Source organism: Parasteatoda tepidariorum, chromosome 7 (assembly GCF_982258835.1).
Source record: "Parasteatoda tepidariorum strain Cologne lab strain chromosome 7, Ptep-v5.0, whole genome shotgun sequence".
NCBI lineage: Eukaryota > Metazoa > Arthropoda > Arachnida > Araneae > Theridiidae > Parasteatoda > Parasteatoda tepidariorum.
The window spans coordinates 108,499,175-108,518,929 of record NC_141761.1 but is presented as its reverse complement, the minus strand read 5'-3'; the positions used below and the strand labels follow the sequence as shown (position 1 = coordinate 108,518,929).

At 29.3% G+C, this 19,755-nt stretch overlaps 1 protein-coding gene across 5 annotated transcripts in view; it reads left to right on the top strand.

The window, feature by feature from the left end:
- The window catches only part of Crag (DENN domain-containing protein Crag), an 85,159-nt gene that overhangs the window by 44,871 nt on the left and 20,533 nt on the right, over positions 1-19,755 (top strand). For all 5 annotated transcript variants that reach the window (XM_087168465.1, XM_087168463.1, XM_087168466.1 and 2 more), the window contains exons 13-24: positions 318-360; positions 1,671-1,811; positions 1,894-2,035; positions 2,864-3,273; positions 5,291-5,331; positions 6,331-6,475; positions 8,383-8,511; positions 10,692-10,968; positions 13,252-13,383; positions 14,570-14,713; positions 17,081-18,145; positions 18,911-19,114. In XM_087168465.1, coding sequence (XP_087024591.1) covers positions 318-360; positions 1,671-1,811; positions 1,894-2,035; positions 2,864-3,273; positions 5,291-5,331; positions 6,331-6,475; positions 8,383-8,511; positions 10,692-10,968; positions 13,252-13,383; positions 14,570-14,713; positions 17,081-18,145; positions 18,911-19,114 — 2,873 coding nt within the window. The remainder of the gene's footprint in view (positions 1-317; positions 361-1,670; positions 1,812-1,893; positions 2,036-2,863; positions 3,274-5,290; positions 5,332-6,330; positions 6,476-8,382; positions 8,512-10,691; positions 10,969-13,251; positions 13,384-14,569; positions 14,714-17,080; positions 18,146-18,910; positions 19,115-19,755) is intronic.

The window sequence follows — 19,755 nt, the reverse complement described above, 5'->3', positions numbered from 1 at the left end:
AGAGTTCTTTTCCAGAAAGTAGTTATTTTATCATGATCATATAAAGTCTTTGAAAATTATTTTGCATTTTATTAAAGTATATAGTGATTAAAAATATTTTTAATTGCTTAAAAAGTACTTAAAAGGTGCTTATTTTTGTTGAAAGATTTGGCTACGAACCCTGTTTAATGATTTTTTTATATAAATTATTTTGTTTCATTTTAAACTTATTTATATTCCTATTAACCTCATTTTTTTCTAGAAAAAAGGAAAAAACTGTTTGATTTTATAATAATTATATCTTTATTCAATATGTAACAAAATCTCCTTAATTTCAGTTCTGAAGAAAAGAAAAGCCTTACCACAAAGCTCCTTCCTAAAGTAAATAACAATTGACTACTCCTCTTTAATAAATTTATCTGAAAAGTAATTTGAACTTTTCTCTTTAAATACACAACGCCCAACCAGGGCCAAGCACCTAAACTCTCTTTATATGATTATAACATAGGTGAAAACTTTTCCCTCTGTTTACAAGCTCTGATTGATTTTTTTCCCACCATTCAAAAACTTTTAATAAAATTTACATCTCAATTTTAACAAAATTTTAAAGACATTTAAAAAACATTTTGTACAAAAATTTCAGTAAAAATTATCATTCTCTACCCTTTGTGTATGTGTTGTTAACTTTTATATAAAATATTTTTTGACCAAATTCTCTATTTTTCAATTTTAATTGTACAGTTACTGTCACTATTTTCAATTGTTTTTTTTTTCCCCCTCATGTGCAAAACTATAAGACTAAGAAATTTAATATGTGCTAGATAGTTTATGTAGGTAATATTTTAGGTTAGCCAATATGATACAAAAGCTTCTTTTCCCTGGTAAACATAACCATACTCTAAAAATATGAGGAGATAAGCCCTTATTTGGGAGATGTGGTCCTTATATCTAAATTGGGATAGTGGTTGAAAGTTTAAGCCTCTTACTGTTAAAATTGCCAAATCTCTAAAACTATTCAAGCAAATCAAATACGTTTTGTGTTTGATTCTATAATTAAAAATGATTGTCTGCAAAAATTAATTAGCTTATTTAAGATTAGAGTTATGAACCACTAAAATTTTATCTTAGTTTGTGAATATGAAATCATTTTTAAATTCCTATAAGTATTCTGTGTTTCATTTTGTGCACTGTATATTGCGCAAAAAGAAACAGGCTACTCTGAATAACTTTTTTTCGAATGATCGGATCTTCGCGTTTTAGGACTCAATCTTAATGGTTTGAAGGGGTGACCTAAATTATGCTAATTAAATAGTGCAGATGGTGTTTTAAGTTACAAAATCAAACACAAAAAAATTTCTCTGAATAAACACCCCTTTCTTTCAACAAATTCAGATTTCTGATCCCCTAGATATGGTCTCCATAATTTGTACAGGAGAGCAATCCAAAGTTTTGACCCCTTAATGTTAATTTTACTTTTTGCATATTTCGCAGTATCTCGAGAACTTCTTAACAAATTTAAACATTTTTGCACACAATCATGAAATTCATTTATCCAAGGATAATTCCATACAAAAATTAATTTCACTAAATATTTATTATTTTATTTAATAATAGTTGAAAAAAATTTTTTATTATACAATTTTTTAAATAATGTTTTTGGTATGCAATTGTAGTTATTTTTTTCCTTCCAGAAACCTGCCAGAGATCTGCGTAACACTTTAATGTCTCTATACGGAAAGCTAGGGTCTATCAAAAGTAGTGCTTCTCAGTCGCTGTTGTTATCCAATAATTCTGCCTTAATAGACTATGACTTTAAAACAAAAAAGATTGAGGTAAAGTTGCTATTTGTAATCAATGAAAGATGTACTTAAATGATGTTGTTTGTGTTCATCTAACATTTTTGTTTTATTTCAGCGCCAACTTGAATTGGAAATACAAGAAGCGTTCTTACGTTTTATGGCTTCTATTTTGAAAGGATATCGCTCATATTTATTGCCAATCACTAGTGCACCAACAATTGGGACAACTGATCCCAATTCCTTATTTGACTTATCTGGTATGATTTATTCATTTTCATTATTGTCTGTTGAATAATTTGGGTTTAGCAGTAAATGACCATATTTCTTGGTTTCTGAACAGTTTTCCACAGATTTACATATGTTTTTTTTTAGTTTTAATGTATATGGTTTTGAAATGTTCAGCTTTTTCTAAAAATTATCTTTGCTTTAAAGCTGCTCGTTCCGTATAGCTTAACTCTAATGTATATGGGGAGTGTGTGCAGGAGAAATCAGCCAACAGGGAGTTCGATGCTTCAAAAATTTGAAGGGTTGATTTTTTACAAAGAGGGGTGTGGTTTTCTAATAATTGCCCTTCTGTTAATGGCCTGAATTCTTACTTTTAGCTTGCCATTTTTATCTTTTCTTTCTGCAAACAGCAACCACAGTGTAAAAGTGAGTACTGTGAAAATTTATGCAAAAGGAATGTCTTCATTTTTTATTTTTTTTCATAGTCCGTTGTGTTTTTATTCTGTGCATCAGTGAGAGAGAAAAGGAACTTTTGCTAAATTGTTGTATTTGAATTTGGGTCTCTATATTTTTTCTATAAATTTACAAGTAGAAATTTTACACACTTAAAGAAAATAACAGCAAAAGTTAATGTAATAAAAAAAATCAATTTATGTATTTGAGAGAAAATAACTTAAATCATATATTAAATTAACTTTAATATTTATTATTTATTTTTTCCATAGTCTGTGTTTTTATTCTGCATATCAGTGAAAGAAAGGCGAAAAGAGGATCTTTTACTTAATTGTTATATTTGAAACTGGGTCCCCATATGTAATTTAAGCTACTTAATCTTAAATCTGATGGTTTCTGTCTTTCAGGTTTTTTAAGAAGTCGGGACAAAGCTTATGGCAGATTTTTTTCCATGGTAATGAAGACTCAAATGTTCATTCGATTTATCGAGGAACGTTCTTTTGTTTCTGACAAGGATGCAAGCTTAGCGTTCTTTGACGAATGTACAGAGAAAATAGACTCCTTTGGTTATGACATGAAGTTTTTAGAAATTGACGAATCTCAGGTGAGCGATAGGACTGTGTTTGTCGCACCTCCTGAGCCTATTGGCCTACCCCCTGGCCTAGAGTACAGGTACAAACAATTTGGTACTCTGAAACCTCAGTTGTTTCATAAGAATCCAGTGAAATCTGTCCTAAAGCTAATTGCTCAAGCTAGTCCAATGCCAAATAGTCCAATGGCACGGCGAAGCAAACAGGAAATCAGAAGTGCTCAAAGAGTAAGATTATTCTTTTATTATGTCTTAATGAAATGTTACATTTAAATAAAAATAATATAGCTCAATTTTATTTCTACATATTTTTCCTACTATTAGTTCACACTCTCCCTATATCTTGTTCAAATTTTCAATCCTTAATGAAATACTTTTTATTCATCCACCCAAGTTCAAATACATTTTTTTAAACTTGTAGTGGATGACACTTGATGTTAGTACAGTTTTTTCAGATATTAATTCATTAACTAAATTTAATAAATTAATTTTAGTTTTATATGGGAGAAATTTTTTTTATTAAAGTAACTAAAATAACATTTTTCATTGTTGACCTAAGTAGGAATTGACTTTTAAAACATGTTTTATATTACTTATTATTGTACAAATAGCAAAAGAATCAAGAAGTTTATCACAATATTTGAAAATGGTTAACTGAGGGATCGTCCATAAATAATATTGTTAAAAAAATAATAATTAGTGTTGGTTTGCATAAGTTCCTGAAGTTAAAAGGAACAATTTTTCGGTCTTGTTAGAATATTTAAAACAATATCGTTTTTGTATCGCCTAGAATAAGACCCTGCATTGAGGGTTGAACATACAAGAAGAGATGTGTGTGAGAGGGCTACGGGCAAGAAGAAGAAATCATGTCCTTCCTTCATTAATATATTGGTTCTTTCATTAATATATTCTTCCTTTTTGCTTAGAATGGTACCCCATGAGGTGAGTGGAGCATTCTAAAAGTAAAGAATAATATTGGTCGAGGGGGGTAGTTTTAAGGTACCTAAGTGGAAGACCCGCACTGACCTTCAAAATTGACAGAGTTTCAGAAATTCAGTTCTACTGGTAGTGCTTATGCTTATTGAAATGAATTAAAACCCTAAGAAAAGAAGTAACCGAAAAAATTTTTGAACTCAAATCAATAAGGAAAACTAAGCAGATTGTTGCTTGAAGCTCTTTTTATGCAGATTTGTTAGAGAAAAAAGTCTTGCATTTCAGTAATCAACACTCTTGGCTCCATCGTAAATCCGTGTTACAATCTTTTTTTCTCTTTCTTTTGCATTTAATTTAGTTAATTTTTTCATGGTTTTTAAAATTCCGATATTATTATGATGCACAACATTAGAATCACCCATTTGAATAATTACTTTTTGACTCGCTCGATTTACGCAAAATTCGTGTGGCGTTTCGATAGGGCCTTTTTGGCAGTTATTGCTGTTGATTGATTTTTGAAATTATTTTTTAAAATTCCGATAATATTGTACGGGAAATTCAAATCTCAAACATGAGTATTCACTATTTGACACATTAATTCTATCATTTTCTCAATAAATTTTTCCATAGTTATCATTATTGATTTCTGTATATATTTTTTAAAATCTCGATATTTTTAATACAATATTATTTATTACAACACATGAATCTCGAAAGGTGAATTTAATTAACCCCTTTTTGATGCATCCAATTCGTGTGTACAACTTAATTATTTAAAATATATAAATAAAAGAAGGTCCAACAATGCTTCAAAAGCACGGTTTTTTTCAACTAATAATTTAAAAAATATTTTACTTAAGTTAACATTTCTTCAGTTTTTTTTTTTTTTAATTTTGAATGCATGTTTGTAAAATATTTTGCTAGTTTTATTATTATTTTTAAACCAATAAATCTTAAGTCATTTTTAATTTTGAAAAAAAATTAAAATAAAGCTTGGGTTTGATTTTACTTAAGACATTTTGTTTTGTAATAGATTTATTCCTTTTTGATTAATTTAAAGATTTATGATAGATAATTTTTGAATATATGCTAAATCGCGATACATCGCTATATCGCGATGTCTAACAGACGATGTATCACAATATAAAATTTCTTGCATCTCCCAGTCCTAGTAGGCAGTATGTATTATTTTAAAACTTATTATACACTAACTCTGTTTCATTTAGTATTTGAAATGTATTGTATTTTTGTACATTGATCATGTTGTTACTCATTAGGGTTCAAACTTTTTAATATTTACTTGTTTTTTTAGATTGCTAGAAAACATTCTGAAACTCCTATGATGTGGGCTAAGTAATTATTTTCATTTATGCAATTTAAATATTCTTAAATTTATTCACTAATCACCAAGCATGATGTATATTAACTATTGTTTTATTTAGTAATTATTATCTATACATATTGACAATCTCTGCTTTCCATATATAATTGTTGAATCCTTGTCAGAAGTGAAGAAAAATTTGCATTTTGACACAATCAAATTAATATTCAAATTATTAATTGCAAATGTTTAAATTATTTAAACTAGTAAAAAAATTTTTATTGAAATTAGCTAATCACTGTCAGGTAAAGCTATATTAAAAATATATAACCTTTTTGATTATTTAAGGAAAATCAGAGAAAGTGAATCAAAAACTGCCTTTTTATTCATATTCTATTTTGAAAAGAATTATTTCACTGTTTAAATAATAATTACGCACTGGCAAATATTTTTGTGTATAGGTTTAATTTTGATATCTATTTCAAATATTTACTTTGATAAGGTTATTCTCAACTTGTTAAATGTGTATAAGTATCTCTTTTTTTTCGAGACTTGGTATATTAATAAATTTGTTTAATAATTTTAAAATTATTTTTTAAATAAATACCTTTTTTTTAAAAAAAAATGCACCTTTAAATGTTTATTTCCTCATAATTTTTTTTTGGTGTACATTTTTTTTGAAAAAAAATTATGCACAGAGATTGTCTTTTAGCAAGCCTTTAATTATTTTTATAAACTACAAATTTTGATAATGAGAGAAAATTATTTTTTGAAATCTGCACATTAAATAGTACAAGAGGGTAATTTAAAAATTGTTGAGGATCAGATTCAGTTACTACATTTTGATAAATTTTTATGTTTGCTAAGTGCCCTTTTGTTGCCCTTTCAAAACTCAAAGTGCCCTTTTTTATTTGTAGGGAGAATTCTGATGTATCCCATCAAAAAGAATAGCATATAATATTGCTAATTTTTGTGCAACATATAAAGTGATAAATATATTTGAACAATGTATTTCTTTTGTGTTTCTATAGGTGCCTGGTGAATTATTGCTTTAGTTTATGGTTTATTCATTTGCCTTCATTTGTAAGAAACTCACCATCCAAAAGCAGTGCACTTAGGCTTTCATTTGATGTTCTGGCTCAAATTCAAAAATATAAAATTTGCCAACCAGATGAGGTATTTTCCTTGCTTTTAAAATTCTAAATAAATTATTCCAATTTATCATTATTATTTATTTGATTTCATTTTATTTTCTCACTTTTTCTCCCATATTTAATTATGTTGTTTTTCAAATATACCGTTGTATGTGTGCACTCATTACTGATAACAATTTGAAATAAAGGAAAAACAGCAAAAAAATTTAAACCATCAAATAAATTTTTAATTTTTTTTTTATTTTATTTGTATATGATATGCATTTTAAGGAAATGCCATGTTGTACATTTTGTCACTTGTTTGGAACCCTGAGGAGCAATTTAAATCAGTCAAGTAGTACTTCATAAATGATCTTGGATACAGTCTCGTTTTAACGAATTGATATTACGAATTTCAACATTAACCAAAATTATTTTGTTACATTGTAATTTTTCGCATGAAAAGATTACAAATATTACATTAAATTACAGATTTGATCTATTTGAATTCTACATGTAGAAAATATCAAGTCAATGTTTTAAAAGCTCACAAAAACTTACTATGGCTTTTATACTATAATATACAGTCGAATCTCGTTTTATCAAATTCCTAAGGACCGAAGCAATCGCTATGCAATAACAATTATTCGTTATACCGATTATAAGAATTTAAACATTAACCAAAATTATTTTGTTACATTCGAATTTTTCGCATAAAAAAATAATAAATATTGCATTTAATTACAATTTTGATCTATTTGTACTCTACATGCAGAAAATATCAAATCAATATTTTAAAAGCTCACAAAAACAATTAAATTACAAGGGACAAGGGATTTATTATTCCCTACTTATCAGAAATTACGTAATCCATAAAGAAAAATTTCTGTGCTAATTATTTAGAACCAGTAGAAATTACAAACTTCTTCAAATTATGCACATTATCAAACAAAGTATCCGAAAAGATTTTTGTGTTGCTAAATATTTCTTTAAGGCTTCCAAATTGGCCAAGACCTGTAAAGCTGTAGGTAGAGAAACGTTTTCTTCAGAACATACTTCGTCATCACTGCTGTCAGGAAGCTATTTTTCTTTGTTTTCTTAAATGATAAGAACAATATCATGGTCTGTCAATGCTTCACATTTTCCAGCATTATCGTCTGCAGTAACATGAATGGGTTAGGGTTTAGTCTTTACGGGGTGGTCCCTACCGAGTGACTCGTTTTTTTTGGACATGTCCCTTAAATATCTGAAAGTTGTTGTTTTTTTTTTTTTTTTTTTTTTGAAGATGCAAAAAAATTTGAATTCTGAGATCAATTTGTACTTTTGAGGAATGGAAAAGTGTTTTGATCATGAGAGAAAATGAGAATTCTTGCTTATTTACACCTTCATTGAATCGGATTACCAATTTCGTGAAATCAGTATTTTAAATCCATTGTTTCTATGGAGATTCAGAAAATATTCATTACATTGAAATTTTCATTATTTCAGATTTCACTAAAACAGGATTTGACTGTACAGACATTGCCTCAAACCCAATTAACACCAGAACACATTTTCAACTGTCAAGCCATTCTGGCTGCACTTTTTGAACTCTGCGCACTGTCAAAGGACATCTTACACTGAACTCGCAAAATTCATTCTCGAAACTTTTGGAAATATTTAGCAGTGCCATAGACAAGACAACAACAAAATCGAGCAAAAAAGTTTATTGAAATATAAAATGATTCAATGATAAGAACTGCACTGAGAAAGAATTATTTTTAATGCTATTTCTCTTCATTTATTTCAGAGAAAATGACTACTTTTTTACATTTGGACTGACAAAACTGTGATACTTTTCCCATTTATACCTGACATATTATAAAGTCATTATATATAAAATCATTATAATATTTTTATATATTCAATTTGAAATTACTGCAAATTTGATAACTTTTGTTTTTGTAACAGGTTTGCTATAGAGTGTTGATGCTGTTATGTGGATTATATAGTCAGCCAACCTTGGCTGTGAAAATTTTATTTGAAATGAAGCATTATGGTGTTCAACCCAATGCAATAACTTATGGTTATTATAACAAAGTATGATTTTGATTTTTGTTAAAATGATGCCTGTTTTTGTTTTTTTGTTAAATTCCTGTTTTTATCTTTGACATTCAGTCCACTGATAAAATAAGTTTGCCTTGTTAAATTCGAAATTAGTTTGCCATAATAACACTGTAATAAAAATATCAGAATTTAAAATCTGCATGACTCAAAAATGATTTTAAAAAAATTGTATGGAATTTTAAGAAAGTTGGCGGAAATGGACCTTTTTAATTATATCTATGGCACATAATCATAATCTAAGAGAATGGGCAGTGTTTTCTATAATTAAAAGAGAAAAAAAGAATTTTTCAGCCAAATTTGAAGGACAAAAAGAGTAAGACTGTTCTGTAACTATTCAAAGTAAATATTCTCAAAGGAAAAGTTGAAATTTTCACATTTGAGGAAGCAGAAAGTCATTAATAAACAGACTAATTTTAGAAAAACAATTACAATATAAAAACAAATTTAAATGAAACTGAATGTTCTGTGTCTGCTAACCCTTAGTAAAGATAAAACCGTAGAAAAATTTTAAACTGTATTTTTTGTCCAGTTGTGCAAACAAAATGTAAAACCTTAAATTTGAAGTAACACATAATTTATGTAAATAATTATGTAGATTTTTTTTCCTTTTAGAAAAAAATTTTTTTAGCTAGTATTTCTTTGTTTTTGACATATTTTTATTGTGAGAAAGGCTGAAGAAAAAATGAAAATACAAAACTGTAAGTAATTATTCTAAATCTATTTTTGGACCTATTTTTCTATTTATATTTTGGAATCTTTTTTTACTGTTAAATTGCCCTGTGCAGAATGTCAAATTGAAAATAACAATTATTCAAAACTTGAAGGAAAAAAATTTAACACTGCATTATTCCATAGTTTTTTTTTTTTTTGATGTAAAGTGCTGCATCAAAGCATATCACCAAATTTTCACATAAAAAAAAAACAGCAGTATATCTAATTAATGGTCCATTGGTATGTATATATTTTGCTAATCTTATGAATGTAAAATGTATTCAATAATATTGACATAAATTTAATAATTTCTGTAAAAAGTAGTTAAAAGCAAAAAGCCAAAAAAAATCAGAGGTCCTGAAAATTTGTTTTGAGGTCATTAATTGTTTTTCCTGGGACCTGGTAGACACCTTGTAAGAAATGCTGCTACTGTTTCAGCAAAGATATTATTTTTGCTTAAGCAAGTGCCTAGCATGTCAGGGGTCTGTTTAGGGTAAATTTACTACCATTTAGTGGTACCTTCACAAATTCAACTTTAGGAAAAACGGTAGTTTCACAAAACACTTTTAAAAAAACAAGTTCTCATGCAAACCCCGTTCTCGTTGCAATCTATGGAAAAAAGCTTTTCTGCCAGCTGTCTTTTACGAAAAGGTATGACGTGTTTGGTCAGATAATGCAATGTGCTAAGCCCAACTGGTCACTTACGTCATGTCAAACCGAACTTTTTTTCGCTGAGTTTTTTAAAATGAAACAATGAGCCCTCTATAAGCTTTACAAGAAGTCGAAATTCGAACATTATTCTAAGCATTCGAACATTATCTTAAAAACTATCGTAAATTTTTTCTAGCAGACCTTTATTTTTTACGAAACATTTTTTTCTCTGTGAAACTTTTTTTTGTATGACCTAGTTGAAAATGTTCTCATAATGAAAATTAACTTTTAGTGCTAGTAGTGTTAAATGCATGTTTTTATTAAACTCAAGTTGAAATATAGCTATGGACAGTAATTTGTATGGAGTTTTAAATATGGGTACAATTTTATGCCCAAGATTATGTCTAAATTTTCACAAAATAAGTACCTCTCGAAAAACTTTGACAGACCCCTGCATGCAATGTGTAGATTATTAAGGAAATTTGCGTATTACCTAGATAATTTGTGAAAGGAAACAATTATTTTTTTTTGTCATTTTAATGGATCACCCTAGTTAATTTGCACTTTAACTAGATAATCTGTAGAATAAATTATTTCTACTCTTTAGTGAAAAGATATTTAAAAAAAAAAAAATCCAGGCTGTTCTGGAAAGCAAATGGCCTGCTGTAGACACAAGCAGCACTCTGATGTGCAATCCTAGTTAATTTGCACTTTAGCTAGATGATCTGTAGAATAAATTATTTCTACTCTTTTGCGATAACATATTTTTAAAATGAAATAAATAATTCCAGGCTGTTCTAGAAAGCAAATGGCCTGCTGCAGACGCAAGCAGTACCCTGATGTGGAATCGCCTTCGTAATGTCATCTTGAGTGTGGCCCAATTCAGGCAGGGCTTGAAGAACAAGGCAAGGCGGTCTCTTTCATTGTGTTCTGAAACTGAATTGGACTGCCTAAGCAGAGCGAGTACGGAGAGCAGCAATCCGGACGATGTGTCCATTGTGAGGATAAGCAACCCAGCTGAATTTTTACCCGATTTAATCAAACTCGGGGATGATCAGAACAATTCAGGTTTGTTTTGATGTCAGATTTATTCAAATCTTTTATGGAGTAAAAATAGTAGATAATAGGATATCTGCGCACCTGGAAAGTTATGAATTTCGGTATTGAACAAAATTGGTCCTAGAATGTCATGATTTTAACTATTTGTTTTTTTTTTTTTTTTTTTTTTTTTTTTAGAAAATCAATTTTTTTAGAAGTCATAGATTTAGATCGCTGTAAATCTAATTTTTAAAATGGAATCCCCTCAATTTCATGGTGTTTTGAATATTTGAATTTGTAACAAGATCCCCACTCACAGTCGTCATATTTTATTGAAATATAAAATGTTTTTATCATATAAAAACTATGATAGTTTAAAACATATCATAGTTATAAAAACTATGATATTCTTTCAAAAAATGAAAGGAAAAACACAATTTCTAGAGCGAATTATCTTTTAAACTTCTGTGATTTCAGAATTTTTGTTATTTTTATTTTACCAATTTAAAATTCTAGCTGAAGCAAGCCAGTTACTGTCGAATTATTTTTAATTCCGAAATGAGAACAGAAAAATCAGAAGTATTTCTTTCCTTTCCGATGAACAAGAAAAGTATCTTTAGATTATAATTCAGCATGGGGGAGAAAAAAAAAATTTCTTGTGTATTTTTTTCCCAACTATTGTATTGCTTCAACTCTTTCTTTACTCTTTTTTTTTTTTAAATTTAAGATCTATAAATAGGAAGAAGCGGAGTGGAACAGTTTTGGTTTTACCTATCATTTCAATTAATGTTATTATAATGCTTTTTTAAATTTATTGTTGTGTTATTGTCAGATTAAATAGTAACTTCGTTAAGTCATGAAGAATTCTTGGAATTAGTCATAGAAAGTCATGAATTTGAAAATCTAAAATGTAGCAGATACCCTGTAGATATTAGAAAATAGAATAGGAGTGCCCAACCTGCAGACCGGAAGATGAGGCTACATGCGGTCTTTAATTCGCCAAAATGCATCTTTTATTTGGTAAACATAAATAAATGTATGTAACTATGTAAGAAACTTTGATGAAAGGCCATTCTTTTTACATTATTCAAAATTTCATGATTTTTGATATTTGTCAAAAGCTATGCCAAAGGTTTTTTTTTTTTGTTTTTGTCATGACGGTTAAAACCGTCAATTGTCAAAAACTTGGCAACCCTGCCTAATTATGATCTTTTTTTTTAAGTGCTTAAAAGGTGCTTAATTTTTGCTGAAAAAAATGGCAGCGCACCCTGGATAAATCGATATATCACAAATTATCGATTTAACGCATACATCGCCATGACGTTATAGTGGCTTTGGTTTCTTGTGAGCTTCAGAAATATGACTTAATAGCTTTGTATATAATTATATTATTTTTATGTAAATTTGGTCTTAGTATAAAATTTTCATACAAATGAAAATAAAATTATGTAAAAAAGCACAAATAGTGTCAAATGAAAAGTTCATGTATTCAAATTCTAAAATCTTGGAAAACCATAAATTATTTATTACTATATTCCAATTTTATGTTCAACGAAGTTTTTAAATAAATATTGGCAAGAAATCATCTAAAAATGTCAGTTGTCTAAATGATGTTTTTCTATAAACTATAGACTGGTTTTTCTCATAAACACGAAAAATTAATGAAAAAGTATCAGTTTTTATTTCATTCATAAGCTTTTTTCATTCTGTTGGTTGCTTATGGAGATACACTAGCCTTTGCTGTCTTGTCAATCATGCAATTAATTTATGGTTATGTTAAATTACACTATTTTCTATGCTGATGCAGTTTGACATTTTCTTTTTTTTATTCCACTTATGTTATAAATCTCTCAACCGCCCCAATTTATGACCCAATTTTTTCGGAATTTTGTCTTTCTTCAATATTTTTAGGGTCAGAAATTAAAATATGTAAAAAAAAAATATGTGTGTTTTCAAAGAAAGTAAGTTTTTGTATTTGATTTCAATTTAGTTAACAGTTATCACTGATTAACTGAGCACATGAAAATCCGATCATTAGAACAAGAGTTATTCAGTGTGATATCTTCTTCTTTTTTTTTTTTTTTTTTTTTTTTTTGTCTGCACTGTTTTGTCTACAAAATCTCCCAATTTTTTGGTGAAATCTCCCCATTTTTGAGCTTCAATCTTACTAATTCTTACTTTCTGATGGTGACAGATATCATTATATAAAACTTCTGTTATTAAATATTAAAAAAATTATTTCATTTAATATTTAAATGTCATGTTCAGCATAAAAGAAGGTATATTTGAATGCAAAGTTCATTCTTTTTGTAGATGAATCATCTGATAGGGGTTACAGTTCCATGAACCATGTTGATGGAATCAAATCGTTATCACTACAAGAGCCTGCTGATAACTGTAAACTTGAAAAAGAAGAAAAAGCCTGTTGTCAAGAATTTAAACAAGGTACTTTATAACATGTTTATTTGCTTGAAACAAGGTTTATCCAGGCTGTAACTATTTGTGTTTTTCCCACTATACCAAGTGTGTATCGTCTGAATATTTTATATCTTTAATGATATTTAAACTGGCAACAAAGAGAACTTCACAGGGAAATGTTCTGAAGAAGGCTAAGGCCCACTCTAGTCTGTTGCGCCAATGATGATAAATGCTGATAATATAATGATGATAAATGATGATAAATGTTGAAATCTGGTGAATTGTTGGTCAATTTATTATTTTCTGAGCTAAGGAGTGGGTAGTTCGAATGTTAATTGCTGACTTTCGATTTTTTTTCGAGGGCCTGAGTGTAACAAAATTTGCACCAAATCCAGGAAAAGTATTAATGCTATGCAAATATTTTTCTAAATAAAGATTTAGATACTTTGTTTCACCTGTGAGATCTAAATTTTAACTATCAGAGCCTTAGAAATGTTTTAAAAACCAGACTGCTGGAAAATTATTTAAAGATTAATATATTTTGTAGTAAAGTTAAAAATTTTGCTAATTAAACTGAAATTTCTATTGTCAGCATATGTCTTTGCAAGATAATTTTTTCAATATATTTTCTTACCCATTTTGTTGATAATCCTCTTTTTGAAAGTTAAAAAAATTTTATATGAGCTATTGTTGTGTTGTGTTAAATTAGATAATTTTTTATCCCTTAAAACAGCATTTAATTAATATCATTTGTTAATAAATTTACTATATGGAAAATAGTTATCTTAAATTTCAAGTTGTTTAATTCTTTCTCTTGGTTGTTTAACTGATATTTTTCTCATATTTTGCATTTTTACCTCTTATTCCAAAGTTTTTGTAAAATTTTGAGAAATAAATAAGAGAATTCATTCAAAATGTTTGTAAAATTTTTAAAAAATATATATATATAGCAAAGTTTTAATGTATAAATTTAGTTGTGTTTCTGTAAAACAACCTCAAAGTTAGCAGTTTTAAATTGAGCTGCATTGAATTAGCACCCTCTCTTAAGCTGTTTATTTCACTCTTTTAGAGAAGAAGCACTAGTGTAAGATGAAATTTTTAATTTAAACAGTACTTAGAGATAGTACAGTTATCAGAGAATTGGCAAGAAAATTGCTCTTACAATTTTCAATTTGCAAAATAATGAATAATATTAATTAGTTTGCATTTTCAGCCCCCAAGTGTTCTGCAGCTAGGAAATTGAAATTTAAAGAAATAGATTTTACTGCTTCAGATAACTTCAGATGCCGTGTCGGTAGCATTGTGAAAAGTTCAGCATCCAGTATTGGTAGTCTTTCTCAATTCCAAGATTGTTCAGGTTAGTGCAAAATTACTGTAAAAACAATTTACGGGTTTTGTAAAAAAAATTCAAGTTTTAATTATGCCTTTTTTTTCCTTCACTTTTATTGCAAATTATTACCTTAACAATTTTATCTTTGTTTAAAAAAAAGAAGCAATTGCATGTGATTGTATATTAAGGCACAAATATTAGGTTGATTCACTAAAATTTATTCAAATTACGATGAGATAATTATCAGTGGTCCCCCGAACTGGCAAGTATGGAATGCTTAGCTGCCAACTCTACTGAATTTTGCTAGTTTCTCCTGGTTAAAAAAAAATTCTCCTGGTTTTTGTGCATTTCAGAAAATTTCCTAAAAAAATCCCTATTGAGATAGAGTTTTTGGACAAATTATTGCTTGCTTGAATATTTAAATAAGTGTTACTAATACACAATAAAGCGAGCCTCATTTATAAAAATTAGTTCAAAACTTTTTTTTTGCTCTAAAATACTAAGTTTATATTTAATCAGAACTCCCTTTTTAAATTAAAAAATCTTTTTTTTTAACTATCTTTGATGAATTAAGTGCCTATAACTGTTCAAAATTATGAGCTAACATAATACATAACATTTCAAGTTCATTTAAGTCAATCATAACTGGAAAATATTGTAGTTCTTCTATTTTGATGACAATAAAAATCCCTAAAATTCCCTATGTATAAAATATTTAGTACATGATGCAACAATTATCATGAAATTTATATCATTTTGTAAAATCAACTGGATTTTTTCCTATCCAGCTTGGCAGCTATGGGAATTGTATGTAAAGAGATTATATGCTGTTTTGATTTTTCATTTTCCTGTTTTAACCTATGTTATGGATGGTGTTTTCAATATAAATGTAAACAGCAACAATCTCAACCTCTTGACCTGCTCTACTTCTGGTTAGAAAGTATACAGCTACTTATTCTGCGAGGCAATATTTTCAAGTAGATAATTTTGTTTTTAATAAAAGTAATAAATTATGTAATTTCTGAGCTCAAATCTGCTTTACTTCATAAGATATTATTGATGATAGTATTCATAAGATATGTATAAATTTGTTTTAGTTATTTAGAGATGTCTTGTAAAAAAATGGTGACATCGTTGCTGGATTTAGAAAGAACTCGCTTTTTTGCCAGTTCTGATTTGGCCTTTTTTTACTTGTTTATTACTGTTTGTCCTTGGTGCTCTATCAAACGTTAGTGGTAGCATATTGTTCGAGCAGCGAGATTATGTTCATTTTACAAATTATCATTTAGGTTTAAATTTTAAAGTTGGTATACAATTAGCAAAGTAAGAAGTATTTTATAACGATTCTTTTTTCAAATGACAATTCTTATGTCTGGTAATGGCAGGTCTTCAAATGGCGATTCTTCTTTTACGCACAAATAATAAATCAGATAACAAATACACATATGCAAGAAATACTACTCAAGAGAGTCTCAAAACACGATGATCACGTCGGGAGCCAAATGGCTTCAGAACACACCATGAACAATAACACGGAAGTATAGGTACTAAAGAGCTTGCAATGCCTCCTAGAAAACACCTTCCATTGTCACAATGTAGCATATTTCATCATAATTATGATCATAACACATTCTTAGCATTGTAACTTTATATTTAAATTCACTTTATCTAATTGAATTAACAAATTAGCCACTCGTCCATGGACCAGTGACTAAATTTTTTTAAAGTTTTTATCTTGCTTTATTTACAGAGTTTATGCAAGCTAGCCTAAAAGATAATCTCATCTTTATTTAGAAGGTTTAATCTACATAAAAATATCTTTTAATCCCATAGAATTTTTATCCCTTATAAAATTAAATAGAAAATTTTATTTTTGTATTACTTTTTGTCTTAAATATCTAAATAACTAATTTTTACCTTGTTTTATTTATAGAATTTATGCAAGTTAGCTTAATTTTAAAAGACAGTCTCATCTTTACTATAAGGCTTCTTCTCCATAAAAAAGTCTTTTAAAATCATTCAATTTTTATCCCTTATAACAGTGTTTCCCAAGGTGTGGTACGTGTACCCTCAGGGGTACAGGAACAGTTTAGTGGGGGTACACGTTCTTATGCTAAATATCTTGCAACAAAATAATTTCAAAGCATTTTATTTAAAAACAAAGCTAGCCATCTAAATTTAAAATTTTTCTATTGGCTATTTTTTGCAGAGTTAATAAAAAATAAACATATTTTTAAAAAAATACTCATTTTTTTAATAGTGGTACACAGCGTTACGAAAAATTTAGAACGGGTACACAAAAGTCATAAGTTTGGGAAGCACTGCCTTATAAAATCAAATAGCAAATTTTATTTTTGTATTACTTATTGTCTTAATTATCTTATAACATTTCAGTTGACAGCAGTGCTGGCATACTTATGACTAGTCGCACCTCTCTGACAGAGGACATGAAATTCTGTGAACTGGACACGCCCGTTCGCAGACGACACAAGAGTGCTGGAGAATGCAACTGCTCTTCTCTAAATTACCATCTACGTTCCCCCAATAAACCGATATCTGATACTCCTGACGAAAAGACTAGTAAAGCTCCTTTCTTAAGATCTCACAGCTTCGGTAGTGACGCCCAAATCATAAGGAAGATCCGAGCGGGCCGTGACTCTTACGATTCCATCTCAAAGTGGATTGATTCTCCTCTCAAGATGACTGTTTTTGATAAGAAAAGGGAAGAGAAAGATAGAATTTCCAAAAATTGTGTCCTAACCAGGTGCGACGAGGAACCCGAAGCGGAGCAACAGGAGATGTCTCCGGTAAAACACAAGTCCTCTGGCGTGCTCATCGAGAAACAGAAGAAGATATCTGTTGAGTCTAAGAAAAGTACTGTTTCTAACATGTCGTCCGAGGAAGGTTCTCTATCGAGTACCGCAGAGGATAAAAACTTCTCCGAAGAAGCAGAGTTAAATAATTCTCAAGATTTTTTATCTTCAACTTTCAGTCCCTTGAAGGAAGCATGGCTTAATTGGGACATTTCAAGCAGTGCTAAAGGTGTTGCATCCAATATTACAACTACTTTTGGCAATGTCTACAGAGAGTCTTTTCGTCGGAAAACTGGCAGCAAGGTGTCCCGCAGCTCAACTTTCCATAGTGGTGCTAGAAATTCAGTTCCCAAACTCAAGCAACGCAAGGAAAGCGTCCCAGCAGTGATGGTCAATTCCGTTGGGAAGTCCATGTCCCGATCATCCACCCTTCCCGTAACTCCTAGAATTGACAATTCTTCAGAAAGTAACTTGACCGACTCACCAGCCAGTTTACCTCTAAGTTCCTCCTCTTTTGGTATTTCAAAGATAAATTCGAGGCATTCTGAAGTTCTGTTTGAAGGTTTAAAATCAGCTGTCACCTCTGTATCCTCGAAGCTGAATGAGTTCCGTACCTCTCTTTCTGCATCTAATACTCCGACAAAAAGTAAGTTCCTTTTCATTCTTTAAATAAAACACTGTTTTATTTTTTTTTTTATTAAGTTTCAATATTGATGCTTTACTAATTGTTGTGCCTAGATTTGTTAAAACTAAATTAGTAACTAAAAGAATTAAAATATCTTCAGAACCAAGAATAAAAATAGAAATCGATAATTTTTAAAAAAAATTCATTTATGTTACAATTAAGGCGCGATATATCTGTCTTAATAATTTCGTTAGACTTAAGAAATTAACGTGTCCATATTTCTGGGTTCCTTTTCACGAGTGGATCCCCATTATCCCTCTATTATTATCCACAATTATAATATTTTATTAATTGATTAATATTTTATTAATTGATAGATAAAACAAAGAGTTTCAAATCAAGAAGTTATCTTTGAACTATCAATGGTTTTATTTAAGTTTGGACTGATAAAACACCTACATCAAGGAAAAATACTGATGAAATTTAATACTCAAAATTATTTTAAATTATCCCTTCAGCTATTAATAATAAAGGAAAAGATTTTTTTTAATGGGTTTTTAAAGCAGGGGAATCCTACTATGGTGATACTAATCGTTATTAAGGTGATTTTTTTTTTCTTGTGGCCAAATGTATTTGGTTATAAATCGTTTGAAAATTGTAGCTTTGTATAAAGGTCATACATAGGAAAGATATTCTTTTGAGTTTCATACACATGATTGCTTTTAAGAGTATATTGAAATGAGATTTAAATTTATATATTTGTTTTAACCGTGTGACTCATCTTAGATGTCACACCTTTGAGTTCTCAACAAGATATTGATTTAATCATATATGATGATACTGATTCTGGTGGTTTAATGTCTGACGGATATCGTATCAGTATGGATTATTCCGGTTTTGTTGATGTAAGCGATTCACCCCTCGGTGGTCTTCTTGGCAGAGAACGAACGCCCGTGAAATCGGATTCACCTGGAACCTTACACCATGTTGGTAAGTTTACTCCTCTTTTATTCACTTGAGTTTATTTCTGTTTTAGTATACCATTTGTAGTGTGTCTACCACTACAAAAATACTAATCCAATTCCCTAATATATAAGACACGCTAACTCGATTCAACCCTGGGGTACCATTTGATAGATGAAGGTTGTCATAGTCGATAACAACTGTCCCCTTATTGTTGACCAGGACGTGATGCCTGTCTTCACAGTAACACCCACTTTGATCTGAACACGCCTACTTCGATGGATGGTCCACATTGAAGCATTTGAAAGTACGGTGATCTTAATACAGCTTTCTCGGCTTCTCACGAAACAGCAATAAATCAACTAGTGGTATCCGTTCATCGAATTCTGTCACAGATATAATTCTGGTGGGGGAGTACTGTAGTGTGTCTGCCACTACAAAAATACAATCCCAATTCCATAGTATATAAGACATGTTAACTCGATTCAATTTTGAGGTACCTTTTCATAGATGAAGGTTGACTTTGTTGATCTCTACTATCCCCTCCCCATCCAATATAAAAATCAAGGTTAGCATTTAAATCACAATTTAATTGATTTTTTTATTTATTTTTTAGAGTCAGAAAAGTTTTTATTTTTCGATGTAATTTATAAATACATTCTTAAAGT